General features: G+C 45.5%; 1 protein-coding gene across 1 annotated transcript in view; it reads right to left on the bottom strand.

The window, feature by feature from the left end:
* The window catches only part of CELSR2 (cadherin EGF LAG seven-pass G-type receptor 2), a 691,477-nt gene that overhangs the window by 276,497 nt on the left and 392,408 nt on the right, over nucleotides 1–22,572 (bottom strand). The window contains exons 4-5 of the mRNA XM_085643385.1: nucleotides 18,017–18,132; nucleotides 14,573–14,661 (exon numbers count right to left, since the gene is read on the bottom strand). Of these exons, the coding sequence (XP_085499511.1) occupies nucleotides 14,573–14,661; nucleotides 18,017–18,132 (205 nt within the window). The remainder of the gene's footprint in view (nucleotides 1–14,572; nucleotides 14,662–18,016; nucleotides 18,133–22,572) is intronic.

Genomic DNA, 22,572 nt, shown 5'->3' on the forward strand with positions numbered 1-22,572 from the left:
TTCGGGACTACACTAGTGGTAGAAAGCACTATAGATTTGTTAGAGTAAACTAAACAATCACCGAGCAGCTGTAGGACTGGGAAGTCCTGCACAACTCATGAACTGTGTGACCAGTAGACATAATTCTACTACTGAACCACTGACACACCATTAAACCAATGTTAGCCACCAAAAAACGACAAGTGAGCGATGGCGACGGCATTGCAACTGAGACACCAGACGGTATAATACTGTCACTGGGCCACCGAGGGCGGTCACAGCACTGCCGCTCCGCTCCTGGACCAACAGGCAAATCACTACCGCAAGGAACAGAACTACCGCAGGGAACATAACTACCGCCAGGCACGAGGCCAGTACCCTAGCGCTGTCGTCATCTGACACGTTCAGCAGAGCGCCAAAAAACACCCAAAGCAAACAAGAAGTGCACAGAAGACCCGGTGTCGGAAGAGCTGTCACAGAATGTGGGCCCAGCCGTTTGACCCTGGAGAGGCAGCAGTACCCGGTGAGGGGTGGCAGGGATGATAGTGGAGAAAGATTGAGCTCTAAGCTCTCGCTCCCTTGTCTAAACCGGACGTCCCTTTCCTGCACCAGCGTGAGGTTGTTTGCACTGGATTAAGCCACTGAAAAGACATCCACGAGAAAGCACATTTCAAATCACTGCTCCGGCAGACACAGCGGGGCTGCCACAAAGGATGAATCTCCCCTAGAACAGGCGGAGGCCATGGCAACCGACCGGAGCGGGGAGCCCAGGGAGGACAGCGTCTCGCTGACGCCTGCGGGAACAGGTAGGCGAGGAGCGGAGAAGGAAGGTGGACCCGAGGCCAGGGGGCGGCAACTGCAACACGTTCTCGGAGCACTTCCACGTCAGAGTGGAGCGGAGGTCAGAGGGCACCCGTGACAAGCGAGTCATTTGTTAGGCCCTCAAAGGCCTTCCATAGCAAAAGTTAAGGCGAGTCCAAGGCAGGTCCGAATAGAGCTCAATGCTGAAGTCGGAAGGCCGGCCGCAATTAAAACAGATGGGTGCAGTGCATTGGGGGGAACTCTGTCCTCAGAGGCCTTTGACAGTCATGGAAGCTGACCGGAGCGGAGCACTCTCCCAGATGCTGGAGGCCTGAGAGCGGTCCTTGCAGCAGTGGCCCTCAGAGACCCGGGACAGAGGAGGCCTAGGGATGGCCATCAAAGAAATGCGAGGTCTGAGGACAGGTACCGCAACTGGAGGAAAACAGTGAAGTGGAACGCCTCAGGATGGCTGTCGCAGCACATGAATGCAGCACAGCCTCGCTGTAGATGGAAGGACCCGGAGCGGCCATGTCCAATGGGTTGCCCAGGGCGACCCTCATGCCAGGGTACGGCCACAACACTAGACATGAGCAGTGGCACTCAGAAATACTGGAGGCTTGAGGTAGACCATGGAAAGAGGGAGACAGTGTGTCTTTATAAATACAGAACGCCTGAAGATGGCCATTATAATAAGTGAGAGCAGGCTGGACCCCAAAAGTGACATGCTAGCGCAGTGAAGCCTTCAGATATGTGGAGCCTCAGGACGGATGTTGCAATGCTCACTCTGTGTTAAATCTTTGACCATACTGTGGATAACTCCTCCTTCCTACCTCTGCAAAAGTAATTGATCTGTCTGAAATTCTGAATGTTTGTATTCTAATAAAAATGCGGTAGAAAATGGAACTGTTCCTGCCCAAGATGTTGTTCCCAAATTACCTATTTTAGATCTTCCCCCAGAATCCTTACCCTACGTCATTATATTGGCGGGAGTACCTGGCCTGGAGGGAAAAACCAATGAGTCTTATCTCGAATTGAGGAACAAAACTATGCATTGGCTTAATATCAACCGACCCCTCCCTCCTCACATTCATACTAAAATCTTATTTGTACGGAGAGTTAGCTGGGTGGGTAGAAGGAGTAAAGATATACCGGGAGATTGTATAATTGTTAATTTTAAGGACACCCAGGCTGCAAAATACATCCAGTATGTACAATCTTCTGTCCTCAACACAAACATCATCCCACTACCTCTTGATTACTTTTATCCTTATCAATCAATCAACAAGAGGTGGGAACAAGTAGGGAGGGCAAAAATACATACTAACCAGGAAAGAGGCATGTTGCCTATATTAAGTCAAGGTTGGCTGGAGACCATTCCATTGACAAACAGGTACAGCTGTCTGGATATGGTCGACTGACTACCCCTAAATTATAATGTCGTCGATTATGTGGGGGAAGTCGCAGTCGGTGATAAGCCAACTTCACCGACTGACTTACGGCCCGTACAATTGTCAACTTCCTTAGAGAACAACTTAGAAACTATCCCCATTAATACCGAGGATGATGAGTTATCTGATCATCTTACACTGACGTGCAGCAGATCTTTTGAAACTGTGGCTCCTGGTGCAACTCCCATTGTGATCTCATCCTCAGGGGGCGACATAGGCCATTCTATCACTTTTTTATCCTGGAATGTTGCAGGGTTGTCTTCCAGGCTGGGCGACATAAACTGTGCTTCCTTTGTAAAACGGTTTTCGATTGTCTGTCTCCAGGAATGTTGGACGGTCGAGCCCATTCATATGAATGGTTATCGTACCTACCACACGCCAGCTGTACACACTTTGAGAGGGAGAAATAAAGGAGGCCTTTGTATTTACGTCTCAAATTGTTTAAAAGAAACTAAGATTTCTTTTTTCTCTGATTCCATCTTCTACCAGATTTTGCATATAACGTTGGGGGGCAATCAACACATTAACCTGATAAATTTCTACAACAACATACTGAAAGATGTATGGGCCTCGACCTTTAAAGAATTACTTGAGACCCTTAAAAACATAGACGAAAAAGAACTTTCTGATAGTTGTGTGATTTGGATGGGCGATTTTAACTACTTTCTATGCCCATTGAGCGACCAAAACCTATGTGGACTGGGAGAGATGGACGGTGTTCCTGTGACACATTTCTCACATACATCTCTGGGAAAACACCTTAATGATATACTTTTCTCCCTGGACCTGGGCTTTGTGAATGAACTATGCTCCCCACCAGTCTCTTTTAACCCCACATTCATTGGACGGGGCTGCAAATCAATAATTGACTTCATGTTAATATCCAAACGTTACTCTCATTATATTCTCGCGTTTGAAACATGCGAGGTAGCAATGAGTGACCACTTACCGCTTAGTATGTCCCTTATTACAATGCTGGGTAAAAACAACACTGTTACCATGACTCAGACCCTTTATGACTTTAGATTAGAACTTGCAAGGAAGAACGGTTATACCCTAAAATGGGACAAAGTGGAACCAGTGGCCTTCCTAGGAAATTTAATTCGTTCCAAGGAAGAGGAATTTAATATCTGTCTCACAGAGTACGTAGAGCCTCTCAAAGTCAATGATGCATTCCTCAGTATCTCAGAGGAAATTAAAAAGCTACTCACGAGACCTCTGAATTCTGGGGTAAACAAAATTAAGAGATGGTTTGATAGAGAGTGTAGTAAGACCCACGCTCATTTAATGGAACAACTAAAAAGGGAGCCTAGGGTAATGATCGAAGTTAGATTAGCCAGATCTGCCTACCAACAGGCAGTTAAAAAAAGGAAAAAACAAATTAAACAGGAAGCCTGGAGTACCCTTCGGGAAACCTGCATTTCTAAAAATAATACCGCATTTTGGAAAGCGGTGAATGCTCCTTTTTTCTCCAATGATTCAACAGACTCTATCGTAACAGCTATCTCGGAAGAGGGCTGGATGTCTTTTTTTCGTGAACTTTATACAAAGGACTCTCAGGTCGAGATAGAAGGGGAATTTAACTCAGGTGATAAGGACGTAGTACCCTATCCAATAAATGTTGATTTTAATGTGGAGGAAGTTATGACAGCTATCAACAAGAGCCCAGCGGGAAAGGCCCCGGGTCCGGATGGAATTCCCGTAGATGTTTTTAAGGCTAACAGTAAGTTATGGGCCCCACTGTTAACTAATGTCCTTAACAGTTTTACTAAAACGGGCTTCCCAAAGACCTGGCAGGAAGCCATTGTGGTACCCATTTTCAAGAAAGGAGATCGCAGTTTACCGAAATGCTATAGACCGATCTCCTTACTTGATTCACTCATGAAGATCGCGGGGAGAGTTATACTTAACAAATTACAAGTATGGGTGAACGACACAGGTACTCTCTCCCAATTTCAATACGGTTTTAGGGAAGGCTTAGGAACAATAGAGCAAGGCCTGAATCTAGCACTCCTAGTAGCCAAATATGTTGAGGCAAAAAAAGAGAACTTATTTCTAACATTTGTGGATTTAAGCTCGGCCTTTGACTGCATCAACCACAATAAACTTTGGCTAACTATGCAGGATATGGGAGTGGACCCGAACCTCCTAATATTTATTAGAGAATTATATCGGGAGGCGGGCGCAAGGGTACGCTATGGGGAGAAGGGGGACTGCACCTCCAAATTTTCCATAGAAAAGGGTGTGAGACAAGGCTGTATTCTAGCACCTTTTTTATTTAATTTATATATTAACTCGGTCGCGTCTCACCTCCTGGAAGATAAGCAGGATTATCCCAAAATTGGTAATTCCTTTATCCCCATTCTTTTATATGCAGACGATGCTGTAATCATGGCCCGGACCCAAATCGGTCTCCAGAGATCGATTACCAGCTTCTCTGAATACATGGGTAGTAGAGGCCTAAAGATTAACATAAGCAAAACATTTAATATGTGCTGCACAAAAAAGAAGAATCTTAGCTGTAATTCATTTTTATCTAACAAGAAAATCGCGACTGTCAATACTTTTTCGTACTTAGGTATTACTTTTGATAAAAAGGGAACTTGGACAGCGGCAGGTGAATCCCGAAAGCTAGCATTCTCGCGAGCAATTGGGGCAGTCAAACATTTTTCAAACAAGGTTGGAGGCCGCCCGGTACCAGTCTTGCTTGATATCTATAGGGCTAAGTGCGTATCAATTGCACTATATGGCGCAGGAATTTGGGGGATTGTGAACACCCCAAGTATTCAAATTCAGATCTGTCAGAATGCTTTTCTGCGGTACTTATTGGCTGTGCCGGGGTCAACTTCTTCTTATGCCTGTCATCAAGAGTTGGGCGTGCCCTATATTGCTGATCTCATCAAACTGGAGCCCATCTTGCTGTGGCATAAAGTATGGTCTGGAACTGAGACAGACCTGAACAGGGACATAATTAAGGACTGCCTAGGCCTAGATGGAGCACTGAAAATTCCCTGGTTTAATTACGTAAGGAATTTCTTTACGGAGTTAGGCCATCCGGAGTTCTTTGACTCTCCAGCTAGCATGACGAATTTTTCAAGAAAGAAGCTTAAGCAAATTTGTCTGCATTTTCTTTCAGAGCAACGCTGGATGTCAGAGAAATGCAAGAGCTCTGTTATGGCCAATCAGCTACTTATTACTAACCCAGGTATCCAACCATATTTGAAACTAGTCCCCAGCTGCTATACTCGCATGCGGTTATCTCGTTTTAGGACTGACATCTTTTTTAGAATGGTCACCTTTCCTGAGAAGAATTGCTGGCTTAAGGAACTTACTCCTTGTCCCTGTGACCAGATTTCTGTCCAATCTTCCCTCCACTGTATCCTTTTTTGTAAATTTTATACAGAACCTAGAAAAAGTATTCTTCGACCCGTTTAAAAAAAGCTAGGGTTGAGACAATGTAGAGCGGCGTTGGTCAAATTACAAATGTTAGACGATGAATTTCTTATTTTTTCGGTCTCTATGTTCCTAAAAACTGTTATTAGGTTTAGGATCTCCATGAATTAGATCATTTTTAACATGCTGTTATTTTTAACTTTTAAAGCTTGTCTCATTGAATGAAATGTGATATATGTTTGCTTTTATGGTTTTGTCTTTTAAAAATCGAATAAAGCTGTTTCTGATTCTGATTCTGATTCTTGTATTCTAATTTCTATTCTTTCACATCCATTGGAATCACATAATTTTATTTTCTCCTCTTGATGTTGTGGCACATGGTTTTCAAGCTTCCTTGCTAAATATGGCATGCACATCTCTATGATCTTTGTTATCAAATGTATAATCTGTTAAAATCTACCTGTGCAGTGCTCTAAAGCCCATAAAGCGGTACAAAAGGGGGTGGTGATGGACGGAGCATCAGAACCAATCAAACACTCACACCCAGTCAACAGATCTGGGTTTGATCCATCACCGTTCTTTAGCCCACTCTGTCACCCCAGTTCAGACATGGCCATATGCAAATCAGTCTGACCCTGTGCCTCATGGGAACAGTCCAGCCCGAACTGCCAAGCCATGCCTTTCCTGGACCGGAAACAAGCTTCCTAGGACCGGTTTCTGGCATTTCAGCCGTCTTCAGCCAGGCTTGCTTGAATCCAGTGGCAAAGTGAGCAAGGGACTCACGTCTGAGCATACCCTGCCAACTTATGGCGAACAAAGCGGTACAAAAGGGGGTGGTGATGGACGGAGCATCAGAACCAATCAAACACTCACACCCAGTCAACAGATCTGGGTTTGATCCATCACCGTTCTTTAGCCCACTCTGCCACCCCAGTTCAGACATGGCCATATGCAAATCAGTATGACCCTGTGCCTCATGGGAACAGTCCAGCCCGAACTGCGAAGCCATGTCTTCCCTGGACCGGAAACAAGCTTCCTAGGACCGGTTTCTGGCATTTCAGCCGTCTTCAGCCAGGCTTGCTTGAATCCAGTGGCAAAGTGAGCAAGGGACTCACGTCTGAGCATACCCTGCCAACTTATGGCGAACAAAGCAAAAACCAAAGGAAATGATGGCACAGGGTCAGACTGATTTGCATATGGCCATGTCTGAACTGGGGTGGTGGAGTGAGCTAAAGAATGATGATGGATTAAACCCAGATCAGTTGACTGGGGGTGAGTGTTTGATTTGTTCAAATGCTCCGTCCATCATCTCCTTTGGTATCGCTTTGTTCGCCCTAAGTTGGCAGGGTATGCCCAGACGAGGGTCCCTTGCTCACTTTGCCACTGGATTCAAGATAGCCTGGCTGATGAGGGTTATGAACCCGAAACCGGTCCCAGGATGCTTGTTTCCGGTCCAGGGAAGACATGGCTTGGCAGTTCGGGCTGGACTGTTCCCATGAGGCACAGGGTCAGACTGATTTGCATATGGCCATATCTGAACTGGGGTGGTGGAGTGAGCTAAAGAATGATGATGGATTAAACCCAGATCAGTTGACTGGGGGTGAGTGTTTGATTTGTTCAAATGCTCCTTCCATCATCTCCTTTGGTATCGCTTTGTTCGCCCTAAGTTGGCAGGGTATGCCCAGACGTGGGTCCCTTGCTCACTTTGCCACTGGATTCAAGATAGCCTGGCTGATGAGGGTTATGAACCCGAAACCGGTCCCAGGATGCTTGTTTCCGGTCCAGGGAAGACATGGCTTGGCAGTTCGGGCTGGACTGTTCCGATGAGGCACAGGGTCAGACTGATTTGCATATGGCCATGTCTGAACTGGGGTGGTGGAGTGAGCTAAAGAATGATGATGGATTAAACCCAGATCAGTTGACTGGGGGTGAGTGTTTGATTTGTTCAAATGCTCCGTCCATCATCTCCTTTGGTATCGCTTTGTTCGCCCTAAGTTGGCAGGGTATGCCCAGACGTGGGTCCCCTGCTCACTTTGCCACTGGATTCAAGGTAGCCTGGCTGATGAGGGTTATGAACCCGAAACCGGTCCCAGGATGCTTGTTTCCGGTCCAGGGAAGACATGGCTTGGCAGTTCGGGCTGGACTGTTCCCAAGAGGCACAGGGTCAGACTGATTTGCATATGGCCATGTCTGAACTGGGGTGGTGGAGTGAGCTAAAGAATGATGATGGATTAAACCCAGATCAGTTGACTGGGGGTGAGTGTTTGATTTGTTCAAATGCTCCGTCCATCATCTCCTTTGGTATCGCTTTGTTCGCCCTAAGTTGGCAGGGTATGCCCAGACGTGGGTCCCTTGCTCACTTTGCCACTGGATTCAAGATAGCCTGGCTGATGAGGGTTATGAACCCGAAACCGGTCCCAGGATGCTCGTTTCCGGTCCAGGGAAGACATGGCTTGGCAGTTCGGGCTGGACTGTTCCCATGAGGCACAGGGTCAGACTGATTTGCATATGGCCATGTCTGAACTGGGGTGGTGGAGTGAGCTAAAGAATGATGATGGATTAAACCCAGATCAGTTGACTGGGGGTGAGTGTTTGATTTGTTCAAATGCTCCGTCCATCATCTCCTTTGGTATCGCTTTGTTCGCCCTAAGTTGGCAGGGTATGCCCAGACGTGGGTCCCTTGCTCACTTTGCCACTGGATTCAAGATAGCCTGGCTGATGAGGGTTATGAACCGGAAACCGGTCCCAGGATGCTTGTTTCCGGTCCAGGGAAGACATGGCTTGGCAGTTCGGGCTGGACTGTTCCCATGAGGCACAGGGTCAGACTGATTTGCATATGGCCATGTCTGAACTGGGGTGGTGGAGTGAGCTAAAGAATGATGATGGATTAAACCCAGATCAGTTGACTGGGGGTGAGTGTTTGATTTGTTCAAATGCTCCGTCCATCATCTCCTTTGGTATCGCTTTGTTCGCCCTAAGTTGGCAGGGTATGCCCAGACGTGGGTCCCTTGCTCACTTTGCCACTGGATTCAAGATAGCCTGGCTGATGAGGGTTATGAACCCGAAACCGGTCCCAGGATGCTTGTTTCCGGTCCAGGGAAGACATGGCTTGGCAGTTCGGGCTGGACTGTTCCCATGAGGCACAGGGTCAGACTGATTTGCATATGGCCATGTCTGAACTGGGGTGGTGGAGTGAGCTAAAGAATGATGATGGATTAAACCCAGATCAGTTGACTGGGGGTGAGTGTTTGATTTGTTCAAATGCTCCGTCCATCATCTCCTTTGGTATCGCTAAAGCCCATAAGGTATGGTCAGCGCTAAAAAACTAGCTAAGGGAACTGGTAGGAGCAGTGATGGCCCCTCACAGGGCAAAGACCTGAGGCAGAAAAACGTCACTGGAAAGAGATGGGAGTGGTGCAATCCTCAGAGAGTCCCAGGCCCTTACATGGGCACAGTAACTCTTAGCATCGGTGCCACACTCGGTCCTGCTCAGGCCAAGGCTGTACTAGACATGTCCTCGAGACTCATTCTTTCTTCCCAAGCCTGACTGCTGAGCTCCCCACTTCTTAGCGAAGAGGACTGACACTTGCCCAAGATCTGTATTCACACAATGGCCCAGGGGCTCTTTAACATTCTGGGCACAGTGGGCAAACACTGGCAGGGTTATTTGGTGCCAGAGCAAGCATATCCAGGGCCATGCCCCACAAAGGCAGCACCGGCTGCTCTATGACATCGCTCCACATCCCACGGCTCCAGCCCTTTCCTCTACACACTTCTTCCTTCTCCTCTACCCTCCCTTTCCCTTCCGTCTGGCTTCTCCCATATTTTGTTTGCCTTTCTGCCAGTTCTCGCTCCCACTTGCTCGCTGCCCACCTTCTCTCCCACGCTGTATCTCTTCCTCTCATTATTTCATGTGCTTCATTCCCCACAATCCTTGGGTTTCTTAACACATGCTCCTTATCTCTCTCTCCTTCCTCCTCCCTATCATGCGCCCCTTTACAAGCCAAATCCTAGTTCTTCTTTGTTAATTTTGCAACCTTGCAGATCTTTCATCATCCCAGGCATTTCCCTCCACTCCCTTTTAAATTACACTTGACACTTCTTATCTGAGATGCTTCGGAGCTGGGGAACCAGGTTCGAGTCTCTGCATAGACTTAACATCCTGGGCATAATTACGAGTCTGGCGGTCCTCGGACCGCCAGACTCGTGGTGGGGCATGGTTGCAGTCTGACGCCTCCCACATTACGACCTTAGTGATCGTGCCACCCTGTGACTGCCACCTCCGCCAGGGAACAGCGAGGCAGTCCAGAGGTATCCATATGCTTGGTGAGACCGCTGTGGTCCGGCCAAGCATATTACGAGTTTCCTTTTTGCCAGGGTTTTCAAGGCGGGTCTTCCCCCATGACAACCCCGCGGAAACGACCCTTGTGCCTCGTGCCCTGTGAATGCCCACAGGGGGGCAGTACATGTGCCCCCTAGTGTGCATGCAGAGAAGTTCTAGCATGCCATGGACTTTTCATTCCATGCCGTGTTGGTACTGTTTTTAACGTTTCCATTGCGGTGTCCATCTTATAGGCATGGCTGTAGGAACGCTAAAGAAATCACCCGCCACGGACTAAAAAAGTAATTAAACAGCGGGTGGTTGTCACGCGGGTTTGGTGGTGCGGTCCCGCTGCCGCAACATCAAACTTATAATCGTCCCCCTGTGTTTCTGGGCAAATCACTTCTACCTGTGCCTGCAAAAAAATAACACGTCCTTGTGTAACATAACTGGTGCTCCTGTAAAGCGCTCCAATACTTTCCGATCGAGTTCGCACTACATGAAACTGCAATAAAGTAATTGTAAAAAAATTAAATTATGCCCATCACCCTACATGTCTCCTGCCCATCAAGTCCTCATCCCTCCTTTCCCCTCTGCGGTATCTATTGCCGGGACCCCTCCTCCCATCTCTTCCCTTTCTCTCTCTTTTCTTCTTCCTTCTCTCTGGATTGCTCCCCTACCCACCTCAATCTTCACTTCGTAGGCCTTTCCTCTACCATTTTTTCAAAGCCCATCTGCTCACCCATGTCTCTTTTCTTAACCCGGGGCTGGATTATAGATAAGGCTCACTGTCCTACTCTTTGCTGTTGTGCACACTAAAGTCAATATGCAGGGTGCAGAGCTGGACAGTGTGCCATATCCCAGAAAATCCCAGCACCAACATCGGGCCAATGAAGCACTCTTCAGTTTAGCACCAATAAGAATAACCTGGAAAAGGACCACAGAGGAGGGTGGGGGCTGTGACCCAAAATCTGGACTTTGCTAAAAGAGACTCAAGTGAAGCTCCTAATTGTGAACACTGTAAGATGCCAAGCAAGAGAAAACCTTGGCATTAGGCTTCGAAGGCTCCTTAGACCCAGATGCCCAGCTGAAAACAGGGAGAGGCGCTCTAACACGGACTAGGAATCCAAACTGTAGTTCAGCAAAGAACAACTTTAAGTCAGAATTCCTAAAAAACACAAAATTACTAGCAAAGAGACTCTGTATGAAACCCGGTCGACAGAGGGCGTGGGGACATGGAGACCAGGAAGTGTGGTATGAGCTGATGCCATGCGAGTCCATATAAACAGACAGAGAGAGAGACGGAAAAAGTTAGAGGGAGAGGCATATATTCTGAACGAACAGCCCTTCTCGCTCCAGCAGGAGTCCTGGAAATCTATTCCATATGTTCCATCTATTCCATATGTTCTTTTCTATAGGGGTTTGTGTTTGGTTCGCTATCTCTTCATCCTGCTCAAATCCTGCGTCTCAAGTTGTGTTCACCCCCGCCGCCATGGTCGCATTTCACCCTTTTGATTTTGACATGAAAACCTCATCACCCTCATAAGATGCACGCGCTGGGGGGCTCCAGACAGACCGCCAAGACGCAGCACCCCCCTCCCTAGAACCAGCATATGTGGTGTAACAGACGGGGGTCCCACGAGGGCACAGCGCCGGGGTGGAGGGTGTCCTGGGTATAAATCAATCCGAAAACGATCTGTCTGCGCCAGACAATTAATTTCATGCAATTAACAGGGCCCGAGCAGCTGTGTTGGGCACCTCCCCAAATTAGGGTGACCAACTGGCATTGGTGCAAATTAAGGACGGTGAGTGTAAAAATTCAGGACAAAGGGTCAAAATTCAGGACACAAATTCAAGACAGGAGGTCAAAATTCAGGACAATAGGTAAGTTTTACAGACACATCAGAGGAGGTCGCGCAATAGTATATAAGTAAGCCCAACCATATCCAAGTAAGCCTAGCCATATCCAAGTAAGCCCAGCCATATCCAAACATATTCAACCATTTGCAAACCTATCCATCATGTATCCTTCCATCTATCATTTCACTCATCCATCCCTTCATCCATCCTTTCACTCATCCATCCACCCTTTCACCCTATCCATCTGTACACTCATCCATCCACTCTTCTACCCATACATCCATTCACTCATCCATCCAGCCATTTACCCTTTCACCCATCCAGCCATCCTTTCACTTACTCATCCATCCACCCAGTCACTCATCCTTCCACCCATCCACCCTTTTAGTCATCCATCCATCCTCTCTTTCTCTCTCCATCGACCCTTTCACTTAGCCATCCTTCCTTCCATCCATCCACCCACCCATCTACTCATCCACTCATCCATTTATCCTTTCACTCCTTCACTCATCTATTCATCCTTTTGTCCACCTACCCTCCCTTTCACTCACTCATCTGTCCATCCATTCACCCTTGCTCTTATCAATCCATCTATAATTTCACCCATCCGTCCACTCACTCACTCATCATCCACCTTTTCACTCATCCATCCACCGTTTTACCCATCCAGCTACCCTTCCACCCATACATCCAGCTATTTACCTTTTCTCTCATCCATCCTTCCACTCACTCATCAATCCATCCGTCCGCTCTCATTATCCATCTATTCAATCGTTCATTCACCCTTTCACTAAGCCATCCACCCATCCCTTCACTTACTCACTCGCTCACATTTTCATATTAATTTTGAGCTGAGCCTTTTTGAGAAGAGGCCCATCAAGAACTTCACCCTTGCTGCAGGAGACATTCCAGGGCTGGGACAGAAGCCCCCCAGGGCAGAGACAGGATCCACCACAGGAGGGACAGGAGCAATCACAGGCGGGGAGGGGGGGGGGGACAGGAGCCACCACATGGGGGGACAGGAGCCATCACTGGGGGGGGGGGGGGGAGGAGCCATCACAGGAGGGGGAACAGGATCCACCAGGGTGGGCACAGGGGTGGACATGCAGTATTCTAGTATCATCTTGGTCTCTTCCAGGATGGGGTAGGGCTCCTCACCCCTCCTGGACAAGACAGGCTCTCTTTCCAAAATGTTAGTTTTGCCACCCCCCACTGTGATGTACAGTACTTAAAGGAGATACTCCAAGAGAACTGATTTAACTGATTGTCCTCCATACTTTGTTAATCAGTGTGGGGGCGATTGTGTCATTTCTTTTTTTTATTTTATTACATTATAGACTGCATGTTTGAAGAACCGAGGTTTGCTTACAATTTAGTGACAGTAATTAGGCTTTGTGAAGAGAACCACGTGCTGCCTCGGTGTAATCAGGGCCGCTTCTACCATATTTGGGGCCCTGGGCAGAAAGGGAATGTGTGAGGCCCCTCTAAATTGCAGAGACATGACGCAATCAGGGCTGTTTGCATCTGAATAGATGCCCCTGCGCCTGAAGCTGCAGCCCCTCCCTCTCAGTCACCTTCAAGCCCCTCTTAACAGCTCATCAAGGGCGGAAGGTGTGAGGGTTGCCATCCCGCTGTGCCTCTCCAATGCTGCTGGGGATCTGAGCTTTGGTGCTGCATCGGAGTCTGTAACACCAGACCTCACCAGCATCGGAGTCAAGCAGGGAGGTGGGTGGAAGCTGTGCCGGCTTAGGGTGGTGCGATCGGTGCCCAGTTAAAAATAAGGACACATGGCGTCCGTTAAAGAATCCTTCACGGACAACGGACAGACGCCGAAATTACGGACTGTCCGTGAAATTTACGGACGGTTGGTCACCCTACCCCAAATGCTTAATTTGAGGAATCAGGCAATTAAAACTATTCTTATTCTTGAAATGATGCCCTGCAGCGCTGGGGCTTCACTCCGCTCCGAGGGAGCACCGCAGTCCAGACCAGCTCGTCTTGCTACTCTTTCAAGATAACCTCACGTGCTCCGTCAGTGCGCCTCAAACCAGATCTGTTCTCCCTAACCTGCCAGTGCTACCCCACACACACTGTCAGTGCGCCCTCCTTCCAGATCTGTTCTTGCTAACCTCCTTCTATCAGTGTAGCTCCACATGCTTTCTCAGTGTCCCTCTGTACAGATCTGTCATTCTTGCTCTTCCAGTACTGGGACCCACAGTGCTCTCTTCTGTTGATGCACCTAAACAGCCCTAGCGACCTTCACAGCTCTACAAAAGTAACTCATTCCTAGAGTGCTGTTGTCCCTTGCTATGCCAGGACTGGGTGCGCAGCTCGACCACGCAGCTTCGTAAGTGCTATGTTATGCTATCATTGTTTAGATTTGTGTCATCCCTGTGGCCTCGTAGCACTCTAGGTAGGCACAGGTACCTTCCCATAAGGCTGTGAGCTTTTCCATGATATCTTTTTGTCAGCTGTGTGTAATCAAGGGTCAGTCATGTGTTTGATTCGTGACATTGCCAGGTTCAATGGAGGAGCGCTGGACCGACCCATTGTGTCCGAGTTTGCACATCGTATTTTCAGGGTGTATTCTGTGTTTCAGTGAGTGAAAAATAGCACTTTGTTGTTTTTTTTGTTCCTTGATAGTGAATGGTTGTTCACTGCTAACAGAACTGCAGTAGTTTGCGTGTTTGGGGGTATCCTGGCGAAATTTCAATAGAAAGCAGAAACAGGATCAAAATGTGCATGTCAGAGGGTCTTTGTCCCATCTTACCTTATTGTAGTACTGCAGCTGCACGGTGTGCCACTTGCCATCACTGACCCCTCCGGGAATAAAGGGGGCGACGGTGGTTGTGGACTCCCCTGGAAGATATAAAAAATACAAGAATATCTTCAGTACGCTTCATGCTTTTTGTCTTCATTTGATTAATCTTTGTAGCTCGTTCCGTAAAACCTCTCTCTTCCCAAATCCAGATTTCGCTTCATGTTTTTGGTGTGTTCATAACACGTAAGTGTCTCGCTTTCAAAAAATGGACGATGAAGTCTGAACTTAGTGGCATTTTAGAATTTTAGGTTCTATGCTCATTTCAAAGAGAAGCCTCAATCGATTATTTTGGTTTGATAAAAGTCTTTAATATAATCCAGTGACCAGTTTGTTTTTGTTGTAATTTTGAAACCAACATTCAAATGCTCTTCCACTCCTAGTCTCATAGCAGTGTGCTTGCATTTCAACAGAAAGTTGAGCCAGAGGGGCTGACATGCTTTCAGGAACGACGTGCCAGATTTCTGTGTTTTGAGCTTCTGGACGGGCTAGACAGACGGACTCGTTAAGGAACTAGTGCAAAGTGTTCTGTATGCCGACTAACATGTGGAATTCTTGCTACATTTGCTTGGGCAGACTTTAAGGGAGTTCCAAAATACGTCTAAAGCTTTGTCTTTTATTTTGTGCTTTAGTGCTTTTTAAAAATAGTAAACAAGTGCCAGCTTATACTGATTTTCTCAGTTTTTCCACATTTAAAAAAAAAATGCAGGTTATGTTAGTAACCAGTGGCCAGGTGGCAGTCCTACATATATAGGTAACAAACACCACACACTCTACTGAGATACAGAGGAAGATCAACATATTAAGCTTTGTCGCCTTCCGAGGGCATTAATAGAGGTTAAAGGCCATGCTTACAATATTAACCACTATTAAGTGCTCACTCACCTTTAATGGGCTACCGCCAAACATGCTGATACATAACGATGGTAAAGTGCACTTAACAGATGTAAACATTGAATGCATGTTCACAATAAAGCTAGTAATACATGTCCCCTAATATCGCCAAACATAGGAAGACACATACACACACATACACACACATCAGCTAAAGCCAGCATTCTTAGGATTTTGGCAACTGAGTAAATTAAGACATTCCATACAAGCAGGATCCCAAATGTAACCTGTAGACACGCAGTCAAAGTATGTTTCAATCCGCAGGAAACCCAATTAAACTGCAGATTCACAAAATACTTTGACGTAGTGGCGGAGAGAATTAAGGAGACACAAAACGAGGAACCTGAGAAACAGACAGACAGTGCCTCTGAGCATAAACTTATGGGCCGCAGCTCTAACGAACAATAACAAAAAAAAAATGTAAACTATTAACATGAATTTTATAATTTTAACTCCTGGCAATTAATTTTTACTTTTGACATGCATCTTTTTTTTTTTTGTGTGTATCTTAAATTGTAAGTTTTAATTAACTGTGCAATAAAATTATTATTATTATTAAGGATCCCAAATGTATTACTTTTTTTTTTCAGCATCCAGAGAAATCTTTTTTCCAAATTTCTGAAAACGGTATGTTTCAGCTCTCTGGAAAAAAATAGGTAATATTCATACTCTGTATTTATATGGCTGGGAATTGGCAGGTTTCCTGCAGCTAGAGTATACTGGTTGGTACTGGCTTCAGAGGGAAGGGAGTTTGAGGTGACGGTTATTAGTATGGACCTAGTGAAGAAACCTAGAAGATGCTATCATTTTACGAAAGGACCAAAGACACATATGAAAGGCAGTATTTTTGGTAATCACGGTATCTTCCAGTTGGACAGTAAAGTATTTTAAAACGAGCCTTAAACTCTGTAATATTCCAAATCTTGGAAAACCCTGAATAAGAAGCTATGAAAAATCAACCTCTACCCCAGAAACCTAAAACTAACCATGCACTTGTATTTCTGTTCTCCTCTTTTACTTCCTTAATCATTGCTTACTTTGACAATTTGTCTGTTCTCATTGTCTGGATAAGGCACCATTAATTAACTCTAAATAATATCTTGTATGCTGACTTCAATGGATATGTCACTTAGCAATTTCATCGTCATTTTTGCACATCTCATTTTTCATAACTTGTGTGGTTTTTTTCAAAGTTTACAATTGGCTTAGTGTCACAGTTGAGCTCCAGTTGCAAGTCAGCGCAGGCAAAGCCAACAGGACTGGGTTCAATGGGCTAACCATACAATGTTAACACATTAGAGAGAGACACAAAGGAGGGAGGAAGTAGGAGTGAACATAGAAGGTTTTAGTTGTAACGTAGTCTCTCATGGAGTTTAATCTAAGCACTTGACTAGAGGCAGAAGAATACACTCAAACAGCCAATAGCATTAGGCCAGAAATGAATACTCTCACCCAAGATGTGACTGAAAAAAGTCTCAAGCCATTAGCTGAAGGAGGCTGGTCAAAGAAACCCAATGGTTGAAAGCAACTCTATTTATATTGTAAGCACTATGTCTGTATCTCAGGCCTTAAAAAACAACTTTTTTGTCTTTCTTTTCGGTAATATACACTGTATCGTATATTTATTTCAGTTTGATAAGATTTTGAAGAGAGCTGAGCTGTACCACAGGAGAGGTCTCAAGTCACTGCTAGTGCTGAAAGGGGCATGTACTGGCCAGTACTGAGTACCTCCTCTTCTTTCATATGACATCGAGAGTACCTTCACTCCTCTGCACCGCTTCAATACATTTAATGGAAAACCAGTTGCACTTTTCAGGTACTCAGAGAGTGACCAGTGGGACTTCTCTATTTCCATTTAAAGCACTAGTCACTGCTAAACTCACAGGAGTCTACGCTGAATTGGTTAAAGAAGAGCTATTGGAAAATATAAATTATTTCAAAAATGCATCACTGACAAACTAGCAATTTGTCTGCCCAATAAACAGTGGGATGTCAATCAAGTTGCTTGACTCTGACTCCTAGAACAAGCCCTCTGCAAAGATCTCTCTGAACAAACTAAGTGCTCAAGGTAGAACAGGGAAGGGGGCAGCAGCACCAACAATTTCAAGTGATCGCAGCTTTATTGACTTTAGAGCCAGTCCATCACACAAATTATTGCTCCTAACACGTGCTATACTCCTTAGCCCGCAATCCAGACCCAAGCTCGGTGAAGGCCCATAGTGTTAGTAACTGGCTCTGTGGCACATTCTACTATATAGCGATTTTGGCAAATTCAGTGTGCGATCTGGAATGAGCTGAGACAGAACAGAAAACTCTGATTTATGGAGTTTCAAGAAGTATCTGTTGATCACTCACAGTGAACCCCTCTCCAACCTATCTCGGACTGTGAACCTCACTTCCAATGTATTCCTTCCTCATGTTTTCTTTTCCTATGAGCAGACTCTGGGCTCTTCTGGGGAGTTTGCAGCACTCAATGCACACATGCCTGCTGAGAAATTGTACCTGCTGAGAATGTGAGCTGGACCTGCTCCTGGACAATTTCTAGTGCTATGAAGTCATGCTTCTCGTTGAAGCGCCCATTGTAGAGTAGAAGGCCGTCTCGTTCCTTTGTAGCAAACCTGCGGGAGGAAAGGAGTGAAAGCGTTAGAGCTGTGGACAGGCAGTGAAACAGCACAGTACACAGGCCACAGCCTTCAGGGCGCAGTTGGAAAGGTTTGTCACCCAGAACACAGATTTTTTTAAATTTATTTCACAATCTTCATGAACTTCGCAAAGATTTAGAAGTTAAGAAACACACAAAGCATGATAAAAAGGTTTGCATGAGAAAAATAGTTAGATGGCGTATTCCCTTCTAAATGTTTAGTAGGGCAATACTTTTCTCACAAATATTTATTTTTGTGCGTAAAACTTCCTACAAGTTAAGTTTGCAATAATTCCAACCTGTGTGAAATGCAATGCTTGCTAAATTTGCAGGTAAACTTTGCCAACCCCAAGGATGTCAAATTCCAACAAGAGTCCTTTTTCTTTTCCTAAATTGTTTGCTGTGCCATCCAATAAATAGCGTTCATGTACTGTATTTTATGAAGTATTTCTATAGCGCTTTCCAACCTCTTGTTGAAACTTCAAAGGGCTTTTTGGGCCATCAAGAGAGTGATCCAAAAGTGTATTTATAAAAGAAGGGTTTTGATTGAACTGTCATTTATTGGTGTCTCCAGACTAGATGCTTTAGCATCCATCCCACACGTACAGTGGAAGGTGAAAAAAGTGCAAAGATAGCTTTGCAAGCTGCATACAAAAACTGTTCAGGGTTGTAGACTATGGGGAAACGATGGAGCCAGGACTTTATAGTTCTTCTGAATTTCCAATGGTCATTATTTTTGTGCTCTGTGTTCCAGAGCTTGCAAGTTGAATTGAAAAGCGGACACCACCTATGCCATTTTTAAATTATTTGTTTTGGTAAACATGAACTATTAGGAGTGGGGCCGTTCTGAGCTAAGATTTTTTCTTGGTTGTAGAGTGTGGAGCACTGGGAAGTCAGTCCCAGGCCCTGACCAGCTTAGGAGGATTGAAAATAAATATTTTGCGGCCCTGCAGTACAATGGTTATCAACCAGGGAAAACATTATATCTCCATTAGATAATTTTTTTTACATTTATGCTTTTTTCCTTAGTTCTCCACGGCCCTATCCTATGCCCACTACCCTCCACCAAAAACAAAGCTTTTAATACAAAAATATATAATGCTACCATAAACATTGGATGGGAAGGGCTGTGATACTGATCTACAGATAGGTCCCATAACATCAATATCGATCAATCGATACCTACTGACCAGTGAAACTCAAACAGAACTAAAACAGATACTCAAGCTTTCCATTCGATAACCCCACAATATTCCCAGTCTTTCCTCCTGCCAAAGGTGCGCCAAAGGTAAGCCCGTCTGCGCCCGTCCGTGCCTCGCCCGGGCCCAGGGCCATACCCCCTGGCCGACTCCTTCAATATTCCAGGGATACCCTGCTAAGACTACAGACCAAAACCCCCAGCTGTATACTACCACGGAACATGGAAAACTGGGCACAACCTTGGTGCTGCAATGTGGGTACGAACAGTCTTGGCAACACTCCAATAAAGAGCCCCCTAAGGGCCAACAAAACGGAAAACCTACTTTGTGGGCTTGTTAATGTCAGGTCCATGGCTAAGCATGCACAACACATTTTTGATCTAATCCTGGAAAGGGAGCTGGACTGTCTCTTTATGACAGAAACCTGGCTAACTCCAAACAGCAATCCAGACGTGACAACTGCTCTTCCGCAGGGGTATCGTATTACTAGACAAGATAGACCCCTCCAGAGGGGAGGAGGAATAGCAATTGTCCATAGAGACTCTCTGAGCTGCACGACCTTCCCTATCCCAGGTATCAAAGGTGCGGAAAGCATAGGCTTCGCCCTACGAATTCACGACTCTTTTACCTTCTCAGGTATACTAATTTATCGACCTCCAGGAACACCTACTGATTTTCTGAGTAGCATAGGGGAAATTACAGGAGATCTAGCCCTAAAATCGGCTAATTTTACAATCTTAGGAGACACTAACATACACCTTGACTCCTGCTCAGATTATACTACCCTAGGTTTTACGGAAATAATGAAGGTCCTTGGCCTCAAAATACTTACTACCATGCCCACACATAATGCAGGTCATATTCTTGACTGCATTTGCTCAAATTTGGACACACTTCTCGTAAAACCCCCCCAAGAATTAACCTGGTCAGATCACTGCTACATCCCTTTCGAACTCCTAGGAATTATGAAACATAGACCACGGACGAAGCCTTGCATCCCTCAGGGCGGGTCCCACTGGAAGAACCTGATAGAAAACCCGGGTCTTCTAACCAAGGCACTTGAAACTAGACCATCAGTAGTTGGGAACCCTGAGAAGGACAGTCAGTCCTTCAGGAAATGGATGGATGATCTAGCTATGGAAAATGATAAAATAAAAACAAGTGTAAGACGTAATAATAAGCATAGAACCTCTGCCCCTTGGTTTTCTCAAAGACTAAAAGAAGAACAGAGGAAAGTTAGAGCATTGGAACGGACCTGGCGCACAAAATATAATATAACTGACCAGACCAAGTATAAAATAGCCCGCCGACACTACCATGGGATGATAAAAACAGCCAAAAAGGTGTTTTTTACTGATGCCATAATTAACAGTAATAATAAACAAAAAGATATCTTTAATATTGTTAATTCTTTTATAAATCCAAAGAACATGCAGAGAGATATTCCCCCCTCGCAAACCCTATGTAATAATATCGCGGACTATTTCCACGAGAAAATACAAACGATCATCAAAGACTTCCCAGATCCCCTCTCCCTGAATGAGTTACAGAATAAAAATAATCACACAATAAGCCAGTTACCTTTCTTTCAGGAAGTCAGCCTTGAAGAATCCAAGAGCCAAATTCTTAAAATCAAATCTGGTTCTCCTTTTGATCCCTGCCCCCCCTACGTCCTCCACACCATGGTGGAGATCGTAAATCCGATCATTAATAATATCATTAACTCCTCACTTTCCCAGGGAGTAGTCCCTGAAGAATGGAAAGTTGCAGCAGTGAGACCCCTACAGAAAAAGCCATTATCAGACCCCGCTATTCTTACCAATCTACGACCAATTTCATTACTCCCTACTTTCTGTAAACTTACAGAAAAGGAAGTAAATAAACAGCTCACTTCTTTTTTTAGAGGCAAATAACATCTGGCACCCGAACCAAGCTGGCTTCAGAGCAAAACATTCGACTGAATCGGCTCTAAATTTCTCCGTGGAAACACTTAGAACAGCACTAGACCAGGGAAAAAAAGCTGTCCTCATACTTTTAGACCTATCCGCGGCTTTCGACACGGTGTCGCATACCATCTTGATAGACCGACTAACCGCGGCAGGAATAACGGGCAAGGCACTGAGCTGGCTAAAGAGTTTTTTGACAAACAGACGACAAGTGGTTACCTTGGGCCAATTTAGATCAGCAGAAATCCCACTGAATTCAGGTGTGCCACAGGGCTCGTGTTTGAGTCCGACACTTTTCAATGTATATATGGCTCCCCTGATTGCCCTCATATCATCCTTCGGCATAGCTACCATCGCATATGCAGATGATACACAACTCATCCTAGTGATGGAGGATGAATCCAGCCAAGCAGAAGCCAGACTCCAGAACTGTTTGAAGGCTACTTTCCACTGGATGAGCACAAATCATCTTAAATGCAATTCAGGGAAAACTGAGATCCTACCTGTTGGAAAAAACAACTCCTTCAATCCAACTCTATGGTGGCCAGAAGACGCCACCGTCCCTCCCAATACAGCAAATGCAGTCCGTAATCTGGGAATAAAATTTGACCCTTCTCTGAGCTTTAAACAACAAGCAAATGCCGTGGCAGGGATCTGCTTCGGCATAATAAAGGGACTTAGGACATTTTTCGATCTGATCCCTTTTGCAGCAAGGAAGACGGTGGCGGTTGCCCTTATCACGTCCCGCATTGACTACTGTAATAGTATATATGCGGGAACAAATAGGACAGTATGCCATAAACTGCAAATTGTACAACATGCAGCGGCCAGATTAGTGTTGGGCTGGAAAAGAAGGACCTCAGCTTCAACAGCTCTGAACATACTGCATTGGCTGCCAATACACAAAAGGGTGTTGTTTAAAATCCTGCTAATTACCTATAGAGCATTTAACAAAACAGGACCTAAATACATTGAAAACATGTTCCAACACTATGCCCCTGTACGATGTCTGAGATCTCAAAATGAGAATCTTCTCACTATCCCTAAGTTCAGACTTAAAACCAAAGGAGGCAAGTCCCTGGCAGTTTTGGGATCCAAAGCCTGGAACTCTCTGCCGTCCTCCCTTCGGCAAATTTCCACAGAAATTTCTTTCAGAAGCACCCTCAAAACCTGGATCTATACGTTATCTGACACAAAATGTAAAAATCTGATATAACACTTCATCTCCGAAACATCATAAGAATCTTTTCATCAGATCCTGTCTCGTACTCA

This window comes from Triturus cristatus, chromosome 1_1, assembly GCF_964204655.1.
Source record: "Triturus cristatus chromosome 1_1, aTriCri1.1, whole genome shotgun sequence".
Taxonomy (NCBI): domain Eukaryota; kingdom Metazoa; phylum Chordata; class Amphibia; order Caudata; family Salamandridae; genus Triturus; species Triturus cristatus.